The following is a 23,487-nucleotide window of genomic DNA, read 5'->3' on the forward strand; positions in this document are numbered from 1 at the left end:
CTCCAGTGAAGTGGTGGTCCTTGGTTCGAACCCCGGACCAGGACGAATTTTTCTTTAACTGCGAAGTTTCTGAGAAAGCTGTATAGCTTTCCTTAGTAGCTGTATGGCTACGCTTGGGTGGACGCCAGTCTGTAATTATTCCCTAATTTCAAATCTACTGCACCTTGCAGGGTTCCACTAAACATTTGAGCAACAACCTTCGATGCCTTGGGAATACGCGAGTTTATGATTCTCTCAAGAGATAACTGTCTGCCATAAAGCGGCGAAGCGTAATATAAGCTTCAAAACACGGAGACGTTCAAATTTGTGACAGAAAAGCAAATAAAGAACATCGAAATCGTCAGTGGGCGATACTGAAGTCAGTGTTAAAACGTTTCACAGGCGCTGCTGCACCTTGGAAATAAGGAATATCTGTGTAATTCCCTACCTCTATATCATTCGTTTACTGGACGTAACTATAAGATCCCTGTAGCTTGAGGTATAGTTTCGTGCAATGACGTCGTAAACGGGTTGCGGGATGATGCCAGCCAGCCCCTTTCAGGCGTGAGAACATTGCTGAAGGGAGGTTCCGTGCAATAGCGTCCTCGATACAGATGTCCTTTGATACTCTTTTATTCAGAAAAAAAAAACCTGTTGAAGGCCGCAGCGCCCGAATTAAGCCAAAACGACGGTAAATTTTATACCGACGCTCGGTGCACGAACCCACTGCACGGCAAGAACGAGGCGGAGTGCACTGCCAGCCCACACTGCGCTTTTTAGCACCGAGCCTCGTTTTATAATCAGTTGCTGGACAAGTTGGTATTCCATGCTTTCATTCACAAAGCGCGAAGACGAATACGGGCAAGAGCCTGCGGACCCGAAAGACGCGGGTTCGATCCCGGCCGAGGCGGTCGAATTTCGATGGAGGCGAAATTCTTGAGGCCCGTGTGTTGTGCGATGTTAGTGTTCGTTAAAGAACCGCAGGTGGTCGAAATTCCCGGAGCCCTTCACTACGGATTCACTCATAGCTTGAGTCGCTTTGGGAGGTTAAACCCCCATAAACCGATATACAAACATTGGGGGTCTCTGTCGTCATCGTTTTCAGCTTGTTTGGTGAGGATACGGTGCTTTTTGTGGATATGGTCTCGGAACTCGTCTTGCAGAACAACGATGTCAGCTACGCGCGCCGTATTGCCATTCGTTGGTACAGTGCGTCTTAATGTTGCCACTCTGGCCTCTCGTCGTGGGTGGGTAAATGTTATGGCGAATAGTTTGTGACACGACTGATAGGGATTCTGCAGTGGAGCCCTGCTTTGGATTGGCGTAGTTGTCGCTGTCGGCTCTTCCCCTTACTGTATCCGGGAAGCGGCTCTGTAGAAATGAGGAGGCGCGCGGGGTATCTTATGGAACAGTGGAACGGGAGCACGAGTATGGCGTGGCTTATGAACGACTGATCGTTCTTTTTTTTTTTTTCATCGTACCTTCGCCCCTCCTGTCCTGTTGCCCGTATGCATAGCGCTCAATATCACTCGCAACGCGTCTGGAGCGAATCGACTGAAGATTCCGCTTTATGGTAAATAAACCGCTGCGGTGACAATTCTCCAAGAACCGACCCCCAGCCACAGTTCTGTGTTGCAGCTCATAATGAGCGCGATAGTACGCTATCATGCGAAACTATAGATTAATGAACTTCCGAACAAAGTCGGATGCGCCTGCTTGCACAGAGTGTAGTTAGCTTACTGCTAATGGTGCGTGTCCACAGGGAAGCTACGTCCACTTCTCGGGTCACTTATATTTCTTGCGTTGTCAGAGGATAGTGCAGCCTAAATAGGTTTATTAATGCGTCAGAGCACGGACGTTGTTCTTAACATTGTTATGGTCTCTGATTGAATCTACGCTAATGTAGGAACGTGGCCGTGTGGGTAAGTATTCGGTGCATAATTCATTAGCTGGAAATGAAAGAACGACTACGAAAAGTTCCTTGTAACGGTTTAAGAAGAATGCCTCCTGCGATAAGAGTGGCCACTTCATGCTTTATGCAGACGCTGTTTTATTACTGGACGAGCTATGTGCGGCGTCACGGCTATCGTAGCTAGCGGAACAATTTTCTCGACGAGCGAGGGACGGTGTACTAATTAGTTGCGTGATAGCAACTGGTCCCTGCCAATTTTTTCATTTCGTTGTCTGTGTCTGCTTTGCTTGGATTCTCTTTATGGGAAGCAAGTCTTGGTCTTTCGATATTTATGCCTGGAACACTTTTTAAACACTCGCAAAAGCAAAGTCTGCGCAGAATGGTTCGTTTGAGGTCTAGTATAACGCATTTGTACTTTTTGTTTATTGTTTGCTTCGTGTATGTTTCATTTGTGACTTTGTTTTTGTGCCGTAGTGTTGCAGTGAAATTTTTTTTGCCTCTTTTGCGATGTTCTAATTTCTCCTTTTGTTCTTTTCCCGACCTCCCCCGTCCCCCCATTACCTTACTTCCCCCCCGTATCCCAAACTTTGCATTAATGCGCACAACTCTCCACCCGCTTCCTGTCTACACCGCACTGTGTTGTAAACACTTTCGGCCCGCTTTGTCCAACTTCTTGCACGCGATATCTTGCTCACGACACCATTGATTTTCTTTTTGTTTTGCACCGGTCCCAACACTGACCTCCTCCTATCTATTTTTTTACATTCCTTCAATCTCGTTTTCTTGTTTTACTTTTGTTCTGACGCGACTCCGATGTTTCGTGCAACAATCCTACCCTTTTTAAACATTAATTATTGTTCCTCTCCGCACACGCCGAACATTGGTTGCAATGCTGGATGTGACCTTCACACTTCCACTCACAACTGCACCTCTGCTTGTCGCCCACCGCAATTGCTTAATTGCTTTTATATCCTCATCCTGCTTCCTCCACCCTCCCCCTCTTTTTTTAACGTTTGTTTTCTTTTCTTTCCTTTCCGTGTCCCTCGTCGCACCCTTGCCACTCACTGTGATTTTATTTTTCTATTCTTTATACATTGCTTTTCGTTCAATCCCTCCTCAAAAACTCCCCGGCCCTGCTTTCCTGGAACACGGAACTCTTTCCCCCCCCCCCCCCCCCCCCCCGCTTCCGTATCCGGATCCCGCCATTTTCGAAACCTGTCCCGATTCGGTTCTGCTTGGTTCCGGTTTCTCTAGAAGAAGGCACCTCACCACCCATCCGTATGTAGTTTTCTGTTTTTTACGGTTGATTTGTTTTTGATTATTATTCTGTGGATCTGTTTTTAATTGATTTGCTCATTTATTTTGCCACGCTGCGCGCCACGCGGCTTTTATTTCGCGCGTCTCGAGTCGCTAACGTGACCGCCATATCTTCTGTGCCGTGCATTAGTTGTTGCATTTCCAAGTGCAGCGCGTTCTGTTTTTAAGGCTCCTATTACGCAAGCATAGAGCGAATTGTTGCCGATGTCTACGCTCAAGCACGTTTGCGAAACGTGTTTACAGCTAAGCCATGAAAGCGGCCGCAGTCAGTGGGGCGCGTGGATTTGCTAAGGCGCTAGAACGCTTTCGTGCTTCGCACGTTCGCTAATTGCGGACACTCGTTCGCTGTCCAATCACATTAATGTCTGAACGGCTTTCATAGTTTCTCGTGCTGATTGGTGCCTTTAAAGCGCCAAGCGCTAGCTGCGCAGTCTGGGAATCCCAAAAGTCCCTGAACAGCATTGCGAATACCGTTGCACGATGAACGATTTCGCTAACCGAAGACAACTTTGCTTGTGGCTGCGTTTCTCACCGGGAAAAAAAAATAGACCGGCACGACACAGGTACTGCTTTTCGTCTTGAAATATAGCAGCGAATGTGTTAAGCAGTAATTAACTTCTCTAACGACAAGTGCTTTAACATTTGCGCCATGTAAGGCGATGCAATCGCGACCCGTAAAAGTAAAAAATCAAGGAGACGCGAGTTTCGAGGTGAAACGATTGCCTTTCTTACTCTGCGCGGTGCAACTTGCTCTTCTGCGTTGTGGGCTAGTCCGAAATTTGTGCTTTGTGATGCCCAGCCGCGCGGAGGCGGGCGATTGTGCTCCCGGGGCTTACGCTCGCCACCGGTGGCTGTTGTTCGCAGGTCAGAGCCTAGGCTATGGCTTCGTGAACTACGTCCGTCCGGAGGACGCCGAGAAAGCAATCAACACGCTGAACGGACTGCGATTACAGAACAAGACCATAAAGGTGAGTCGGCGGCTGTTCGAGCCTCTCCCCTGTCTCTTCAATCCTTTGGGTTAATCCATATCTGCATAGAACGGTTAATTAGGCTCTTTGTCGATTTGCATTCTTGAGAATGAATATAGCGCACGAACGAGGAAAAATGAACTACATGACACCCGAGGTAGCGCACTCCCTCCGTGTCCCTCGTCTCTGCATGCAATTCCTTCTGGAGAAGGTCCCGTACCTGCTGCATGTACTGTCATGGGGAAAAGTAAGACACCCCTCCAAGTTCCGACCCGTTCCACTCTGCGTGGACGGCGCCACCTGACAAAGTATACTTCTGGTTTCGGCAAGGGCCCACAGCGCCCTTCTTGGCACCTGTCTTCTTGGCGCCTGTCTTGGCACCAGAAGTGCTTTGTCAGGTGGCGCCGCCCACGCAGGTTGGCAGCAACCGGAAGCTGGAGGAGGAAGGGGTGGCGGGGTCTGTTACTTTTTCCCGCGATAGTACGAGATAAAGAGCCAGGAAGAGCGGCCTAAGTGGCGCACATTCCACCCTAATGAGAAACACAGATCTGGGCCTGAAAGAAGCGTAGAAGACATATCACTATCTGAATGAATTTCTATGCTGGCCCTCTGGTGCCTGTTATTATCCCGTCAGCGTGACCAGTGTCAACTGCACTGATTGGCCCATTCGCTGCCGCACAGAATGACCTGCGTGGGCTGCTTAAGAAGATCCAGAGAAGTTCCCTTTTTAAAAGAACGCTTTTCATTAAATTTCAAAACAATGCTAATTTTGCTGATTTTATGTTTTAAACCACGATATAAGGTATTGACTTACTTTGAAGTAAGAGACAGAGAGAAAAAAACAACTTTATTGAGCCGAGCTAATTACGACGTCCTCTTAGACGCCGTCGATGAAATTGGCTCCCTCTTCACGAGACCCGTATGCTTCCCTAGCCGCCTGGTCCCTGGAGATCAGGACGAGCTGGTCTTCCCGGGCGGGGCTGGTTAGCAAGCTATCCCATTGCTGGGTAAGGGAGGATGATGGATGGGTCTATCGTCGATAGATGATTGCTCGTGCGGATTGTAATCGAAAGCCATTTCGGTGCCGCGTAGATGGACATTAGTCATGAGTTCTTGTCGCGACTTGAGATGAGGGGACGTTGTTTGAGACTACACTAGCGGTGCTGACGGATTGTTTGTCTGCCTATAGGGTAGAGCGAGGGGTTCGCACAAGCACAAGCAAGAGGCTTGGAATTGAAGGACGGTCTAAAGGGCCGTATAGTAAACCAGCAACGGCCTTTATACTGAGTCATTTTCTTTATTAATTCCAGCTGACGAGAGTAGCTACCCGTAACGCTAGCCGCTTAGGCTTCATACTTGGGTAGTGTGTAGTTGGATTCGTGTGGGGTCTCCGGTTACTATTGCCTGCTCGTACTTCGTAATCGTCGAAATTCTAGGACTCTTATAAGACCGTTGTTTCTGCCGCCTGGTCAGTGGCGGCGTGGAAGCCGGTTCTTGTGTTGATTGGGGGACGGAGGCGGGGAGGCTGTTCATTGTTCCCTGAGACGTCCTCGCGTCCACGCAGCATGTAGGGGGGTTCCTTTTCTTGCTGCTGCCCTGCGGTGGGGCCAGCAAAGGGCGGAACAACGGCGGGCCGGAAAACGCCCAGCTTAATACCTAATGGCCAGGGGCGAAAGGGAAGACTGGCCCGGAGACAAAAGGCCGGCACTTGGACAACCCAGGATCGAGAGCGACAGATCCCGAATTGGGGAAAAGAGATGGGCAGGACGGCGGCGATGGCAGCGCAGAAAGACACTTCGTTGGCCTTTTTTTCTCGTTTCCGTTCTTCCCTTTTTTGCCCTTTTCCTCGCGCCTTTATTCTTTCCGTTCTTCTTTCGCGTTCTTCTTTCGCAAGCAGCGGTATATACCAGGCGGCGTTCATCCCTTTGTCGGGACAGGCGTCATTCCTTTCTCCAGACCATTACACAAGCCCCTGCCGCGGCCAACCCGGTGGCTGGATTCCCCATTTGTCACTGGCATTCGCTCACGTGATCGGAGGCGGCCGCCTTTTTTTTCTCTCGAGTTTTCCTTCTCTCTCTCTCTCTGCCTGGTCATTTCGGAGCACCCGGTCTTATTCAAGCTTCTTACCGACCGTGCCTTTTTCCCCCCTTTCTCCTGCCTGGCATCCCTATTTGGGGATCATTCCCGCGTTTTCTTTCCCGGCTGCGGCTTTCTTCTTTCCCTCGGTCCCCCGCGTCCTGGCGGGAATCTCTTCGCCGGAGCCCCGAATCGTCGCTTCTTTTCGTCTCCTTTCCTCCCTCTTCTTGCGCTTTTTTTTTTCTTGTAGAGAAAAACCAGCATTCCTTTTCCTTTTCTTCGGAGCCCCTTTTCTGTGTCTTTCCTTCGGGCTCATTACTGGCTGGTTGCGGGCACCCACTTTTCCCCCACTGCCCCTCGCAGCGTTCTCGGGCTCTCGGTCCTTTGTTTAGCACGTGCAGGCGCGTGGCCCGCATAGGCTGGCTTGGACGGCCGCGGGGGCGCAACTTTGTCGTTGTTTCTCCTGGGGCGCCGCTGTCATCCCTTCCTTTTCTCTGCGGTCGTTCTCCTGTCCATTAGGGATTCGACCTGCCTGCCGTGGTCGCTGTTTATTTCTCCGGGCGTACTTTGTGCCCGGCGAGTATTTGCTCGTCGTGTCAGGGAGGGACAGGAATCTGCGATCGTTGGCGGCATGTATACATTTCGCTCGAACGATGTCGAGTATTTGATTCCTGCCCTACGTGGCAACACCGCGAAATATGTCTAGTTGTTTTTTCTGAGGCCTTCGAGCAGTTCAGGAAAGATGAAAAAGTGAATAAGTCATTGCGTTTGTGTTACTGCTGCCTGTCTGGTGACCATCTGACGAAAAGTAATTCTGAAAAGATCCCCAGGTGGTCGAAATTATTCCGGAGCCCTCCACTGCGGCACCTCTTTCTTCCTTTCTTCTTTCACTCCCTCCTTTATCCCTTCCCTTACGGCGCGGTTCAGGTGTCCAAAGATATATGAGAGATACTGTGTCATTTCCTTTCCCCCATGAACCAATTATAATTTTTATTAGTTTTTTCCGAGGCATCGTCTTTCTTAAATTTCTTTTCTGTTTAGTTTGCAATTTCGTGCATTATCTGAGGTACTTCGGCTAACGGAATAAGCAGCACTGATTCGGTTTTGATGATCGGTCTCATTGTATACTGTGCTGTGCTTCCTGCGGCTTACTAAATGGTCCTTCCACCGGTATCGAGCATGGTGCGCAACATAACGATATTGCACGCTGCGTGTGATGGCTTGCGACGTTGCTCAGCTTTTTTCGATTCGTGCCTGGTTACTGTTATTGGCTAATGGAGGCTCTGCGCATCAATGCTACCTCTGAGCTAGGAACCGCGACGCGCTTAGGGGAGCTTTGGACTATTCTCAGCCGCGTGTTGTACTTTAACAGCCGTTGCGATTTCAGTACACGTGCGGACATTTTGCCTGCAGTAAGTTTCCAGTATAATACGCTTCGGTGGAATTCATTTTGCTCTGTGGCACACTACTGGTTGAGTACGTCTGTCGCACTCTTAGCACTTTTTTGCGGTCAGGAAAACGCTTCCACCGTACCTGTGATCGAACCTAAAATCCGATGCTGGACAGCCGAACGTTTTAATAACGCTGAACTACTGCGGCAACCATAATCCGCGTCTCGTCCGACCAAATAGGCGGACTAAATACGCTTCAACCGTTTTACAGTTCGAGCGCGGCTGACCAGATGTGTCGCATAAGGTAAGAAAAGATGCGTGTGTATTACAAACTTTCGTTACATTTGCCAGCCTGCCAGAGTGATTCAGAACTTTGTAGGCCAGATCCCGGCGGTAGAAGGCGACATCTATCGCAGCAGCAAAACAGGAAATCCGCTCTGAACGGTAATTCACTCGAGGTTATTTTCAGTCTCGCTTTATATTCCCCGCATTCCGTTCGAAAAGGGAACAAAGTGAATCCACTTTGCAATGATCTTCCCGCGACGTTCAACGCGTGCTTCCTGCGCAAGCAAAGCTTCCTTACTACAGCCGTCGTGGATGGTTTCTGAGCATATATCGTCGTTGATGGCCCCCGTCCGAGCATTTCGAGAATTTAGCGGGGTTTGTTTACGACCGAAGCTGCGGTAGTTGTGCGCAGCAGATGCTTTCCGGGCGCACGGCCGGCTCAGATTTTGAAAGGGCACGCGAGCGATTCAAGTTTCAAGCTTCGTATGTAATTTTCTACCTCTTCTTGCCTGCTTTCTCCGCTTACAAGGCGAAGGCGCTCCTGCTTTTTATCGGCACGTGCTCATGAAAACGGTTTCAGTCGATAGCGATGGGCCGGAAGCCGCTACAGCGAGCAAGAACGGAGAAGGGAGAGCCGTTCCCTATTCGGGAAGGAAACGCACCCACGCGTGTTTCTGTCTCGGTTGAAGCGTTTTTCGTGCTCGAAAAATGAAGACGGAAGGAGGAGGTTGGCTGAAGAGCAATAAAAAGTGCATTCTGGTATTAAGACTTGGAAAAAAAAGGAAATTTCCCCGGCACCGGAGACGCGCGCTTCGCTAACGACAAAAGGAACTGCAGGGAAGAAAAATGGCGAGCCTCGACAACGTGGAGAAAATTGAGTGAAGGGCCGACGCGGTTATAACGCGCGCGGAATTGGGCAGAAAGAAAAAAAAACTAAACAAGAGAAGCCCAAGTGTGCGCGGGGCATCAAAAAGGAAAGAGCGTAAGCTCCCGCCACCAGTCCCGCCGCCAGGAACCTCGAAAAGACACGCGGCGCGCATTGCCGCCAGCTTTCCCGGCGCTAGCCGCCGTCGCAGTCTAGCCGCGCGGTTCCTTCTTCCCTAATCGATGCGTCGCCATGGAAACGTTTTTCTCCTTTCCCTCCGCTGTACTTCCTCTTTCCCCTCGGTCTCTCTCTTCTTTTCCTCTCTACAGACGCTATCCTTCTCTCTCTCTCGTCCTGCGCCGGTATCTTTTCGTATTCTGTTCATTTTCTTTTCTCTTATTACCCACATTCTCCTCCTATGGGCACTCCCCCTTTTTTCCCCTGTCTTGTGTTTTGCAGTTATCCTGCCTGCGCCCCCTTTTATCCCCATTTTTATGTTACCTCCTCCTCCCCCACTCCCGCGGGCGTCGCCGCCGACGTTGCAGCCGTGCCCCGTACAGCGAAGCCTCTCTCGGCTCGTGTCGTCGCTCCGCCTCGTGAACTGCGGCAGGCGCGCTCGGGCTGCTCCAGAGCACGTGGCGTCTTGCGCCGCTTTACTGCACACCGAACCCGAGGAGGGGCGCCCCTCTCTACTCCTCCCTTCCTCTTTTCAACTCCCGAGAGCGATCCCTCTTTCCCGAATCCCAGGGACGGATTCTCTCCTCTCCCATCTCCGCTTCCCTTTGTCCTTCGGGCACGCTTCTGCAGGCTGCCGCCGCTAGCTGTCCTTGCGTAACTACGCGCTCCCCGGAGAGGGGGAGGTGCGGACGTGGCTCGTGACGCTGTCACGCTAATGTCATCGTGGGCTGGCCGTGTGGGCAGCGCTCTCTGCTTCGCAGTGTGTCGCTGCTTCCCAGCCTTCGGGCCTAATCGCGACTGCCCGTTTAATAAAACGCCGACCCGGAGACGGTGGGATACGCCGTGACAGGTGTCGCGGCAGTTTTCGCTCGCCTTGCGCTGAATTCCTTTTGAGGAAATGCGCGCTGTCACGGTTTTTTTTTCTCAGCTTTCCTGACACGTGGCACACGATGACGCATCTCTGGGGAAACAGATAGATTGATTCTGAGAGTCTCGTCGGAACCTTGCAGTTCGAATGGTTGCCACGAACGATGTTCTCCCCTGTTTTCACAGGCAGCCTATAGGGACTGGCATTGATTTTGTAGGTCTGTTCTGCGACCGTACCTATCTTGAGTGACACACGTTGTTGGGCTAGTTGGTGCATTGTATTCGGAAAATAGACAAGCCAGAAAGACGCACACAGGAAAGCTAGAAAGATAGGAAAGAGACCGGTTTTCATACCCAGGTTTCTATCTAGCTTTGTTGTGACGACGTGTCATTGTAACATGGTAACTGAACTGATCCCAAGCATTGCTTACTTCACATCGTATGGCCATTTACGGCCCTTCACCGGCTACACTTGTAACCATACTTATTCTTCCACAGGAGCTGTTAGAAGACAGCCAGCAAATGGTGCATTAAAATCTGCAGAAGTGCATCCGTGTACTATCCTATCTATGAAACGTTGCGCAGTCCTTGTGCAGCGTGAACGACATAGATGCGTATCATTCAAACAGCTGTGAAGTTTTTTTGTGAATTCCAACGCGCAGTGTTATGAAAGCCCCCTTTGCTGCTTCAACGTCAAGCGCGATGCCATGCTGTCGAGGGCCTTCATTAGCCGTGTTTCTTCCTCTGAAAGGCCCCCTTCGATATGGACCTTCATTTAGCCAGGAAATGTTCTAATGCAATATTTATGCTATTCCCGCGTGCTCATTTTTTTAAAATTATGCCCTCCATATTACCTGAGCAATCATCACTTTCCGGTTCGTCGCATTGTAGTGCCCGAAACCCCACATGTTTCTATCAATTTCTTCTAGGGCATGATCAACTTTGGCTTGTTCCTTAATATGTGCAGCTCCATCTCTTCGAACGGAATCCACGTTATATTCCCCTTCCGCTTCGGAGTTACAAGGCTTGGTCTCGTTTGTAGATCGTTATGGATAGCTGTTTTTAGCATCTTCCTCATTGCCATGTCGAACCTTCAGGTGTGCCTCTACGCGCACCTGATTTTCAGGAATGTTTTCTCCGCTTATCTGTAAACGCGCGAAAGGTCGGCACTCCATCCAAAAAAGACGCCAACAAATCGGAGTTTGTGATTTCGTTGAGGGCAGGGCGGTTTGATGAAGCCTTATTCGTGTCAGCAGCGAATAATTAACATCGGCAGGGAGAAACCCGAAGAACTGAGATGAAGGCTTTTTTTTCCTGCCTAACATTTGGAACTGGACAAGAATACTGCGCTAATCGTGCGTGCACAGGTTCTGTGAAGCTGGAGATAGCGACGGGCCATCACTGTGCTACGGGGATCCGGTGCTGCCCTGGCGGCGACGAGGTGTTTTGACTGCGCAAGAAAGCACTGTCTCTCGGAACCCATTTCGCCATCATCTAGCCAACTGCGTCCACTTCAAGATGTCACTCCCTCCGATCTGCATTTATCTTTGTCCTGAGCCAGCTGCGGCAACCTTATACCCACAATCCCGTAAAGTGTAGCGGATAGCAAGCATCATGCACACTCAATTAGGCACCGTTCTTATATCTTATCTTATACCCACAAGCCTCTGAATCACATCCTCTCGTCTTATCCTTTGCCACACCCTAAAACGTGTGCCTCCTCCTTGAATCCACTCCCTTGCGTCCCACCTCCATGTGCATTCCCTTCTTGTATCAGTTAGAACATCTTTAACTCGTGCTTGTTCCTTAGACTGCTCTGTACCTGTCTCTTAACGTTATCCCTGTCATCTTCCTTCCCGCAGTTCGATGCGCCATTCTTAATTTCTAGCCTCTTAGTTAGCCCCCACAACCGTCACATGGTTCGCGACAAAATCTAGTGTGCATTCTGAAAACCAAAAAAAGAAAGAAAACTCGTGCCGAACAGGGATTCAGATAGCGTACGATAATGCCTATAGCGACGCGCACGCGTGACCGTGGCCTAAGATGCACTACGGCTGATGACGCCATGAAAACTCCGCGAGTCCTGATCCCGATGGTCGTGATCGAAGCTTCGTCCTCCACCCGCTGGGCAATGCGTAACGGCTCGGCGATCGGAAAGAGATCCTGCGCCGAAGGTTCCCCTGTATGTAAGCGGGAATATTGTAGGTGGTTCTGCTATAGTATAGTCGATCGGACGCAGCATCCATGATGTGTTGACTGCTGTCTTTGTTTTCTGCTTTCGAAACGTCAGCCGGCGATGCAGCCCTGAAGAGGCTGCCTAAAATTGTTTTCGCCGTCGTCGGAATGGTTTCTCTAAAAGAAGAAAAAGTAAGGAAATAGAAAATCGGGCGCATGATGGTCGCTCCGGTGCCGGAAGCATTTCACTGAAAGGAACAACGGCCAGTCATGTCCGTCCAGCAGCGGGCGACGAAAAGGAACCGCTCTACGAGCCCCGCACCAAGATAAGGAGAAGACGAAAGCGAGCGGAACCGGCGGTCGCAGCTTGCTTGCGTCCTAGCTCAGTGAGAAAGAAAGCCCGCTAGCGCCGAATGTCGCGACACCATCTTTGTAGCGGCCTCCGGTTATGTGCAAATGGGGAAAGAAGGAACGGACCGAGGAAATCTCCCCTTTTCACCGATGCGGCGCGCCCGAAAGTGTTCCCGGCTGCGGACTAAATGGTTTGTCCACATCGGGACCGGCGCTGATGCGAGTCGGCGCGGATGTGGCTGACAGATACGGCGAGGCCCCGCTTCGGACTCGCGCGAAAAGGACGGCAATGATTGTAGAACCGGAGAAAGAAGAGCGGTCCTTCGGAGCCGCTGGTGCTCACGAAGAACGGCGCGAAGGCCGGAATGCGGTTGGTATTTATCATCGCTGCACACGTATACGCTTCGCTGCGGGTAGTCTTCCGTTTAAGGAAGAGTGTTTCCAATAACTACAGTGTTGTTTCGGGAACCTTAGGAGAAGTGTGATTTCGTCTACTGTAGGCATAAACATGTCACGCAAGACGAGCTGGGAAATGAGGGCTTCACGATTAGCTAGTTCTAAGTACTTTTGCTTTTCAGAAGCGTCAGGGTCGATGCATGCCCGGTATTTGAGGGATTACATGAGCGCTGAATAGTGTATCAGATTCAGGAGCGGAAAGTTATTTATTGGTAGTGCCGGCAAAGTGAGCTTTGCGGCATCCTTGCAGAAAAAAAAAAGTGCTTATAACAGTTAGGTTCGTTCTTCAAAATTATGCCTCCAATTGTGGGAGTATCGCCTAAATTAAAATTCGTGAACACTGGCTTCCATTGCTTTCTTCAAACACTTCTAGAGCCACTTCTCTAGTGCAGCTGGGAAAGAAATTGGCGTCATCACTGCGGCAGCCGTTTTGGTCACGCAGATATGGGTTTTCCGCCCACAGCCGTGATGGGTGTTTGTAGAAGTGATGCTTCGAAGTGACGGCACCATCTACCGGAGAACGGCGATTTGAGGTGCGCGCTTTTTATAGCCGCAGAAAAGCAGTGGCAAAGTAAAAGTACCAAGTGCTTCGCGACAACGCTGTAAAACTCGTTCTGACGGAAAGTAGCAAATGGACACCTAGCTTGGAGGTGTCTCCTCAATGACGGGATGGGTATCTACAGAGAGAAAGACATCTGTGGTGTCCGGTCGTCCACGCTGTGCCAGTTCACTGGTGGGGGAAAATACACTTTATTCGCCTCTTCGACGGTGTTGAAAACTAAAGAAACAAAGTGGAACTGTTAACGACCTCCCTCGGCACAGCTCTGCGGTCGCAAACCCCCTCGGCATCTATAGTGGGAGGAAGAAAAGAACCACTAAGCTTTCTCACGCAGACGATCGCTGGTTATTTTCTTCGTCTTCCTTTATGTGTACAACACACACATTTCGGCGTCTTCAGTCGGCGATAGCGCGAGAAATGAGTTCTCGAAACCTCACCCGTCCGTTCATCGGGGCTCCTTTTCCTCCAGCTTCCGTCGTCGTTGCCCTTTCTGTCCCGTTCCGAGGAACAATTGGGGATGGTTCCCCGCGCGTACGGCGCTAGACGAAGAAATGGGGAAGAAATGGAGATAACGGCTCTTGTTTCGCCTTGCCACGTCCCTATTTCCTTCCTTCCGGTCCCCCTTCCGAGGCTGGAGAGAAGTTCCACACCCTGCCACAGGGGACGAAAAACTCTGCTCCCCAACCAACCCGCCGAGGGAAGTTTTTAAAGCGGGCCACGCGAGGGCTTGCTGCGATTGTTTTTCACCCCCCCCCTCCCTTTTTCCCGGCCGTCCCGCGTGCCCTCCCTAATGTCTTTTTCGCGGTCGTTCCCCGGGGACAGCGGCGCTTCGTTGATGCCTCGCCTCGTTCTTTGCCCCGGAGGCCTCCATCCCGATGCACTCGCCGCCCCCTTGCCCTTTTCCTCCTCCTCCTTCTCTTGTGCGTGTGTTTGTGCTAACGTGCGTGCGTGACCGTTCCCCCGTTGTTTTCCGAGCGTCGACGCGAAAGGCTTGATGACGGCGCGCGTTGTCGCCGGGACTCTCCTCCTTCGTCCCTAGGGGGAAGCGGCAGATTGCGCGTTCATGATCTCTCCACGGAGCCTTCCTTCCTCGAGACGTGCGTTTTCCCTGTCTTCAGTCGAGCTGGCTTTGGGGACGAGCGCTGCTGCTTCGTCTTGAATTATTCGGGCTCCGCGCGCGTGAGTCACTGAGAGCGGGCGCAGGGACCGGAACGGTTGTTTCGGTGGTTAGCTGGGTTGCATGCCTGTAAACTGGGAAGTTACTGTGTCAGGCTGTTTCCGGTGTGGCTTGCCTGTGGTCACTTTGGCTCCCGGCGGTAATGGTCTTGTGATTGCCTGCCGTTTCCTTGCCCCACCGAAATACGCCTGACGGCCGCGGCTTTCGCGCTTAGGTTCCGTTTCACAGCGGCTGCGTTTCTATAAGCTTATTTTTCAACATTTCTTGGCTAACATTGTTGGCTACTTCTCGTGTCTCTCCGTGTTTCTTCGGAGCTCGGTTATCAAGGCTGTATGTCGTTTTGAATTTTCGTCGATTTACGTTCCGGTTGGCTACCCTGCTTCTTTTCATTCATATTTTTTCCCATTCCTGTAGCACGTGCTTTGCATCCTTATTCCTCGCGTGCGGTCGCTTGGAGCGTCCGTAGAATTTAGCTGGCGGACAGCTACACCTTAAAGCAGCTGCAGACACTGGTCCATACTGTGGACGCCAAATGGGCAAAGTCTGGAATGTGCCGGAGGGCAGTGAGAATGATTGCTGATGGAGTTCTGCTTGAGGACATTCGAGCACTACAGAAAATGTCGAGAGTCGGCTAGTAGTCGAAGAAATTAGGCAGGGAAGTGACGAGAATTTCTAATACCAGCGCGCCGCAAGAGCCTGTCCAAGCAGGGTGGATATGAAGAAGCAAGTCTGGTTCCTTCCCAGGCGTAACGTCGATTCTTAAGGCTGTGGCAGGAACAAAAGAGCTGAGTTTAGTTTAAAGGGTCCTATTTTATTTTTGTGCCCAAGGTAGGGCCGTAAGGCCCGTTTGGGTAAATGTTATGCGTTAGTTCAGAGAGCCGCATCTTCGACGAATGTTTTGTAGTAGCCAGCCGACTTTATGGCCAAACTATGGTACTCTGGCCGATAGAACCATGCATTGCGGCAACCGCATTCTATGCGCCAGTGGAGTATTGAGACTCGGATAGCTGTGCACGCAGGGTAGAGAGAATTAAGAGGCTGCACGGGTTAAACCATGACGTTCATGGCAGGACTAGGCCCCTACCTTCTGACCTGAGTTCATCGCTGTTCTTTGTCAACTGCGTTCACTGTATCCATGTAAATTTGCTAATCGCAACTCTCCGTACCATCACTGCAACCCCCAACCAGGCTTTGATTTAAATAGAGGTTAGTTACGGTTTACAAATTAACTCGTATATGTAGTTCTTTGCAAAACAATGCTCTGAATACCTCTAGAAAACAAACCATGAACATGCGTAAAATTCCACCTCTGCTTGACAGTATAGGCAGGAAGGAATATGGTCGCCATATTTCTTCTCTCCTTTTATCGTTATTTTCCGGAAAAGTGCGCGATGGGGAAAATAAGCGCGCGCTTTGTGCCTGTATACATGTTAAGGGGCCTAGCATGTAAAGGGCGCCCTACTGTGCTATAAAAATGTACCTATTTTCCGAAAGTCATTTTTAACGCACAGATGGCGGAAGCAGCGAAACTGAAGCAGGACAAGAGAGAGGCGCACGCATACACAACACCGCAGGAATGCGTTATGAGCCAACTAGCCCAGCAATTTGCTCTGTGGAGTCATTTTTAACTTGCCTGCACGTGAAGAGAACGTTCTTTTTGAAAGTATTTCCGGGCCACCCAGTCTCCTGAGTAATGCTTTCATCGTTTACCAAAAATCTTTCATTTCAGGACTTCCGTGTGTGAATACCGCATGCCGAAAAAAAAGAAAAAATCTCATTATCGTAAGTGCAAACCGACAGGAAGAAGTACACAGAGGAAAAGTAAAAAAACAACAAATACACGGCTACGGGAAGGCGAGGACAAATCTAATAACTCCAAAGACCAATAATGTTTAGTGTCAACGCCGCCTCGCGGCGCCGTGTATCGAAAAACAGCGCGACAACGACGGAACAGCGCATATACGTACCTCCACGGGCTGCGGCACCACGCGCGCGCGCCCGGGCCCCGGCTAATAACTTCAAAGCCAATATGTAGCGCACGATGTCGTTACAGGGCCCCGTTTCGAAAGCGCGCTTAAGAACACCTGCACCCCCCCCCCCCCCCTCAACCCCCTCCTGCTCCGCTCCTTTTTCTTCCCTTCTCTACACGCCGATACGTCGTCGACCGGCGAATTTTATCTTTGTACGTTCCTCCCTGTGTAGGAAGATTAAAAATTTGAGACCATTCCGCTAGCTTCCAAATTCGCTTTGCCGGCGTCGTTACGTCATTGGTTTTGCTTTTTCTCCCCCTCCCTTCCCCCCTCTCTGATTTTGGGCGCCATTTTTCGTCCGTTACTCACGTTCTTTTTTTTTACATTTCATGACTTTTTCAGGTAATCCGATTTCTTGCCGTCCCTTGCGATTCGTCGCGCGCATTTTGTTGCCAGCATCCACTGCTCTTTCTTTCTTTCTTTCTTTCTTTCTTTCTTTCTTTCTTTCTTTCTTTCTTTCTTTCTTTCTTTCTTTCTTTCTTTCTTCCTTTCTTTCTTTCCTTCTTTCTTTCTAGAGCTCCACGCTCTCATCTTCCGACGATGTCCGACTCCGTGTTTGGATTTTGCCTCTGCCTTGCAGGTCGTGTAACACGCGAGTCGGTGTACACAGTCTTGTTCGTGTTTTTACGCGTGACACCCCCCCCCCCCCCCTTCCTGTTTTTTTCGCGCCGTCCAATCACGGTGCGAGCAGTGCTAATGAGATTTCTTTTTTCGCCGCGCGTTTCTGCTTCGTATTTCTCCTCATTTTTTTCTTCGATATGTCCCGTACCAGATGCACGGCGCTGCTGCAGCGGGTGCGTGTGTATAACAAGCAGTCGTGACCGGCGAAAACAGCCCAATTACTTTTTTGCTCTGCACGCCCCCCTTCTCGATTAATTTCGTTTTAACCGAGCACGACTGTCTATTTATGTGCGCGAACTTTGATACCCGCTGCGTTGCTAGTAGCACGTTTGCTGATACCTAGCTGTGCCCTGCCTTTTAGGGCTAGAACATGTCAGCAAGAGGGCGCTCGTGCCTTGGACATTCGCTGTAAAACTGGCCTTGCCTTGTGACAGTCTCTGTACTTGTCATCCAAATCATGAACCCAGCTACGTCGACTGTAGAACAAAGGTCTTTGATATTCACCTCTAGTTAAAGAAATATAGACACCGAATTTTGATTGCATGTTTTCTTCTGTACAATGGTGCGGAAAACTACTACGCATGAATGGCCGTGCGATATTCGCCTATGACCCCTAATTAACTTATAATCGAAATTTTTTTTTGTCATGCTGTTTCGGTTTCAACTGCCCAACAATGGCTGTGACGCCAGTGAGTGTTTTTCTGTCACGTGAGGCATAGAAAAACTTCCGTATAATCGCTGCTTCGTAGTTCTTATTTACTGCAGCGCTGAAGTCAGCCTTCCTCAAGTACCGGAAAGACAACGAATGTAGAAGCAGCGATTATATTTCAGTTTTTCTATGTCTGAGGTGACCTGTAAGCACACGTTGACGTCACAGTCCTCATTCGGCTGTTGAAACCAAAACCGGAACAGCACGAGAAATAAATTCTATTATACATTATTTATCGGTCGTAGGAGAATATAATAATAATAATAATAATAATAGCTTTATTTCCATCAAAACGATGGAGGGGCCGTGGGTAAAAGCTGCTGAACAGCTTGACTAGAGCCCACGGTCCCCTCTACAAGGCAGTACAGGAGCATACATGAAACATACAGGAATACAAACATGCAGAAACGCAAAATTGATTCGATTTAATGTATCACAAGGAAATCAATATTAGAATTGTTCAAAAACATGACATATCACGTGGCGCAGTTCACGAACTGTAGTGCGACCTAAATCAATTCCACATTTATTCAGATCATTAAGAAGTTTAGGCAAAATGTACGATAGTGTACCCATAGAATAGTTAGCACGGGGAGTGACCACCTTCCAGTATTCAGACTGACGTATAGTGTAGGATGTAGGCTTTATTTCTAGCTTGGCTAGGTTGCGAAAGAAGTTTCGATTTTCTTTTAATTCGTACTTAAAGGCAACAGTTAGTCTATAGCTAAACAATTTCCAGACAGGCATTATATCTGCTTTAATGAACAGAGCATGTGTATGAGAATTGTAGGGGACATCAAAAATAAGCCTAATTATCTTTTTTTGTAGGACGTACACCTTTGTTAAGTTTGTTACTGTGGTAGATCCCCATACCAAAAAGCAGTAAGAGAGGTGAGAGTAAAAAAGAGAATTATATATCAGCTTTTTTACGCTGAAAGGTAATATAGACCTACATCTGGATAAAATACCAACGACACTTGACAATTTAGTGCAAACAGAATCTACATGAATATCCCACAGCATACTTTGCGAAAACGTGACCCCAAGAATTTTAATACTACTTACTATTTCTATTTTTCTGGTGCCATAGATAAGATCTACGTTCATATTTACCTGCTTTGATTTCGGTCTAAATAGCACAGCCTTAGTTTTATTGGTGTTAACTTCTAACTGATTTGCTACAGACCATTCCAGAAGTTTTACAAGGGCGGAGTTTGCTATATAGCTGATTTGCTCACAGTCTGTAGCGGAAAAAAATATGCTGGCATCGTCGGCGTACAATATATATTTGGCTTCAGCGCATGTATTTACCAGATCATTTATGTAGATATTAAAAAGAAAAGGTCCAAGAATGCTGCCTTGAGGCACTCCTCTTGCAATCGGTTTTTGGTCGGAACAGTGCTCACCTATTTGAACATACTGCCGCCGATAGCCAAGGTAAGATTTTATAAGATTCCAGCAATGGCCACGCACTCCATACAATTCAAGTTTTTTGAGTAAAATGGAATGAACAATGCAGTCAAATGCTTTCGTGAAATCAATGTAGAGGCCCAGTACAACCATCTTACTTGAAAATTGTGATAAAATCAACTCTTTTTGTTCTATCAAGGCTAGCTCCGTGGACCTATGCTTTCTAAATCCAAATTGAGCAGGGGTTAAAAGGTCATATTTCTGAAAAAAAATTGAAAGGCGCTCATGAATAATCTTTTCTAAACCCTTTGAAAATATTGGCAACACTGAGATAGGGCGATAATTCTTGATGTCATTTCGATCACCTTTCTTGAACAATACCGTAACCTTAGCCACCTGCATTCTTTGTGGGAAAACGGCACTTGAAAAACAAAGATTAAATATATGGGTAAGAGTCGGTGCGATAAGATCCATAATATGTTTAAGCGGTCGAATTTGCATACCTTCAACGTCACAACTAGAGCTGTTTTGAAGAGACATAAAAACAGACCGAACTTGTTCTTCGCTAACGGCCTCAAGAAAGAAAGTAGATTGGTTACTAGGGGGCATGAATCTTGAAAATTCAGACACTGGAAAATAATCACCACACTGCACAAAATAGTTATTAAATAAGTTTGCCAGGGCGCAACCGGATATCTCGACTTCACCGATTTTAAGTTTATCTGTTTTTGGGGACGAGTTACTGCGATTTAAAACAGTGTTCAACTTTTTCCACAAAAGATCAGGCTTACGAGAGCAGGCGTCAAGTTCCGCATGAAAATAGTTTTGTCTGCTTAACTTTATTTCTTTATTTAGCTGATTTCGGTATATCTTAAACTCCTTAAGTTTTGGGGGATTTTTAGTTTTTATAAACTGATGGTACATAGTATTCTTCTCATTGATCTTTTTAATGAGCTCTGGCGTGATCCAAGGCTTGCGTATTTTCCTACCAAGTTTCAGTTGCTTAAGCGGAAAATGCCGTTTATATATTTCAGCGATGTGATCAACGAACATGTTATACGCCTTGTCAGCGCAATTAATCGCAAGAAGATATTCGAAATCAGAATATAGCACGTCATTCCTGAAGGCATCTAGGCGAGTAGGATTTATTATTTGAACATTTATAAATTGTTTTTTACTATGATGATTGTGTCTATCTAATATTATGAAGGTGGGAAGGTGGTCACTCAAGTCGCAGGTCATCACACCCGCAATGTTATTTTCACTGACCGAGTTAGTAATAATTAGGTCTAACAAAGTTTCGCTATGTTCTGTGATCCTAGTAGGCAAACTGATTTGGTTTGAGCACCCGTTTGAAGTAATGAGCATATTCATAGTGGTTTTGGCTGCTGAATCTCCTAACAAATCAATATTAAAGTCGCCAGCAGATAGAACAAAGTAACCAGCCTCAGAAATAAACGATAAGAACTCTTCGTAGAACGCAAAAAAGTTTTCAACATTTCCATCGGGCGGGCGATAACATACAGAGAAAACAGAATTGTTCACTTTCGCAGTCAAAACCTCGTAATCACAGCAAGAAACAGAGAAACGAGAAAGCAGTTCACATTGCATCCCTTCCTTTAGTAGCATCATTACGCCTCCGCCACGACGATTTGGGCGATTTAAGGAGAATGACTGATAAGGTGTAAACCCGAAGTGACAATGATCATTTTTACACCACGTTTCAGTGAGCATTATCACATCAAACTGAAATGAAAAACTCGAAATAAAATGCTTGACAGAATCTTCTTTGTTACAAAGGGAACGAACATTTAAGTGAAGGCATTTCAAAGCGCTTATTTGATAGCCCGAGACAACAGCATTCAATTCATGTGGCAGAAGAAAGTTGTGACGTGTTGATTCACACATAAAATATTAAAAGAAGCAATATGATCAAGATTGACTGTTCAGATAGATCATGTCGGAAGGTCACGTTCACTGCGCACAATGACAGAAGAATCACCGTCTGCCTTACGCAGATAAATCTTGCCATTTCTGAACCATACATATTTGTAGCCCTTTTTCTTTGCGAACTCTTTCGCTGTTAGAAACAGTTGCCGGCATCGGGTTGTCATATTCTCTAGTATAAAAGTACTGCTCTCATTGTTTCTAAGTTTCCGCCTATTTTCCAACCATTTATCCCTGGTGGCTTGTCGGGCATATCGAACGATTATTCCTGGGACCTTGCCTGCTTTCGCCGGAAGGCGATGAATAGCATCAACATCCAGTTTGCTCAGTTCGGGGACTTCTAACAAACCTGCCACGCTGTTCACTTTCATCAACAAGTCTTCGTTCGGAGTAACCTGAATTCCATGAAATTCCAAGTTTAACTGACGGCTTCTCCATTCAAGTTCATTGATTTCAGTGACTAGCTTTTCAGTCTTCGTCTCGCTACATCGAGCCTTTTGCTCAAGCTTCTCTACCCTTTCTTTCACATTTTTTGTGTCACTTTCTTGTACAGCAAGACGTTTCAGCAGTTCATCATACTTGTCAGACATTACTTCAATACTTTTTTCGATGTTAGAAACCGTCTCTTTTAGGGGCACCAGCCCATCGAGCTTTTCATTCATGCTGATCAATAGGGACCGCAATCCAGCAAACTCTTCCCGAGTTACTCTATCACTCTGATTTTCATCTTTCTGCTTAGCTGCTTTACAACTGGGACATGTCCATTTTTGCTTTGATGACGCGCTTCGGTTTTTAAATTGCTTTTCTGTGAGACCAGCACAGTTTCCAATATGGTAAGATTGGGTACATTCCACACAAGACATAAACGCCTCTTTGGGGCCAACAGCCTCATTACAGGAAAGGCAAGTATTGTTTCCCGACATTGGGACTTCAAGAAGCAGCAACGACCAATTCAAGAAGCAAGCAACAACCAAAATACACAGGTTTTACAAGTTGGCAGCAGGGCAGCGACAGCAAATTTACAGCTACAAAGGCGTAAAAGAAACGCTACTAACCTGCGAAAAGCAGTGTTGCGTTTAGAAAAGCGTCCACATGCTGCCACTGCTGCCGAGTGCCGTGTGGTTCACGAGTCCAGCTTTTATCCTTGCAGCCGGTAGCCTGCAGCGCCGCTCTGGTTGCAGTTTATCGCTGGTTTCCGCAAACACGTGCCACTGCTACGATGATTGAAGCCCAAGTAGACGCCTACTTCAGGCCAGGCAACAGGATTGCGGGAGAAACGGAGCTGCGAAAAGCAGTGTTGCGTTTAGAAAAGCGTCCACATGCTGCCACTGCTGCCGAGTGCCGTGTGGTTCACGAGTCCAGCTTTTATCCTTGCAGCCGGTAGCCTGCAGCGCCGCTCTGGTTGCAGTTTATCGCTGGTTTCCGCAAACACGTGCCACTGCTACGATGATTGAAGCCCAAGTAGACGCCTACTTCAGGCCAGGCAACAGGATTGCGGGAGAAACGGAGCTGCGAAAAGCAGTGTTGCGTTTAGAAAAGCGTCCACATGCTGCCACTGCTGCCGAGTGCCGTGTGGTTCACGAGTCCAGCTTTTATCCTTGCAGCCGGTAGCCTGCAGCGCCGCTCTGGTTGCAGTTTATCGCTGGTTTCCGCAAACACGTGCCACTGCTACGATGATTGAAGCCCAAGTAGACGCCTACTTCAGGCCAGGCAACAGGATTGCGGGAGAAACGGAGCTGCGAAAAGCAGTGTTGCGTTTAGAAAAGCGTCCACACGCTGCCACTGCTGCCGAGATGGTAATCCACGTATAACAATGGCTTACGCATCATTCCAAACAGGAAGACACGCGCCGAAAAGTTAGGTGTCCATACTCCTTTAACGCAGTCTAGAGTGCCAGATGCAGCGACCCATATCCCCTGATCAATGTTTCTAATCTCATCTTCCTCTCTGACGTTCAAGCACTCTCTGTGGCGCCTATATTCCACCTTCTTTGTACCTATATCCATAGCCTTCATACACTGCAAAAATGATTCTGGCTAGTCAAGGCTTGTCTAGTTGAAAGTAAAACATTTTTGCATGTCGCAGTTGTTACTCTGGATCTAGGAACTAGCACGCCGTTCAAGACTGTGCAGTGCTGTGGAATTATTTTGCAAGAAGTGAACTCGCATTCTCTTTTCGGGTGATGACAGTATTGTTCTCTCTCTTTGTTGTCCGT

General features: G+C 48.3%; 1 protein-coding gene across 5 annotated transcripts in view; it reads left to right on the top strand.

Moving 5' to 3' along the window:
• The window catches only part of fne (ELAV like RNA binding protein found in neurons), a 175,842-nt gene that overhangs the window by 133,279 nt on the left and 19,076 nt on the right, over positions 1 to 23,487 (top strand). For 2 of the 5 annotated variants that reach the window (XM_077643364.1, XM_077643367.1), the window contains exons 3-4: positions 3,146 to 3,169; positions 4,073 to 4,176. In XM_077643364.1, the coding sequence (XP_077499490.1) occupies positions 3,146 to 3,169; positions 4,073 to 4,176 (128 nt within the window). The remainder of the gene's footprint in view (positions 1 to 3,145; positions 3,170 to 4,072; positions 4,177 to 23,487) is intronic. The other 3 variants (XM_077643366.1, XM_077643368.1, XM_077643365.1) reach the window with 2 other exon arrangements.

The sequence above is a fragment of the Amblyomma americanum genome, chromosome 11, assembly GCF_052857255.1.
Source record: "Amblyomma americanum isolate KBUSLIRL-KWMA chromosome 11, ASM5285725v1, whole genome shotgun sequence".
NCBI lineage: Eukaryota > Metazoa > Arthropoda > Arachnida > Ixodida > Ixodidae > Amblyomma > Amblyomma americanum.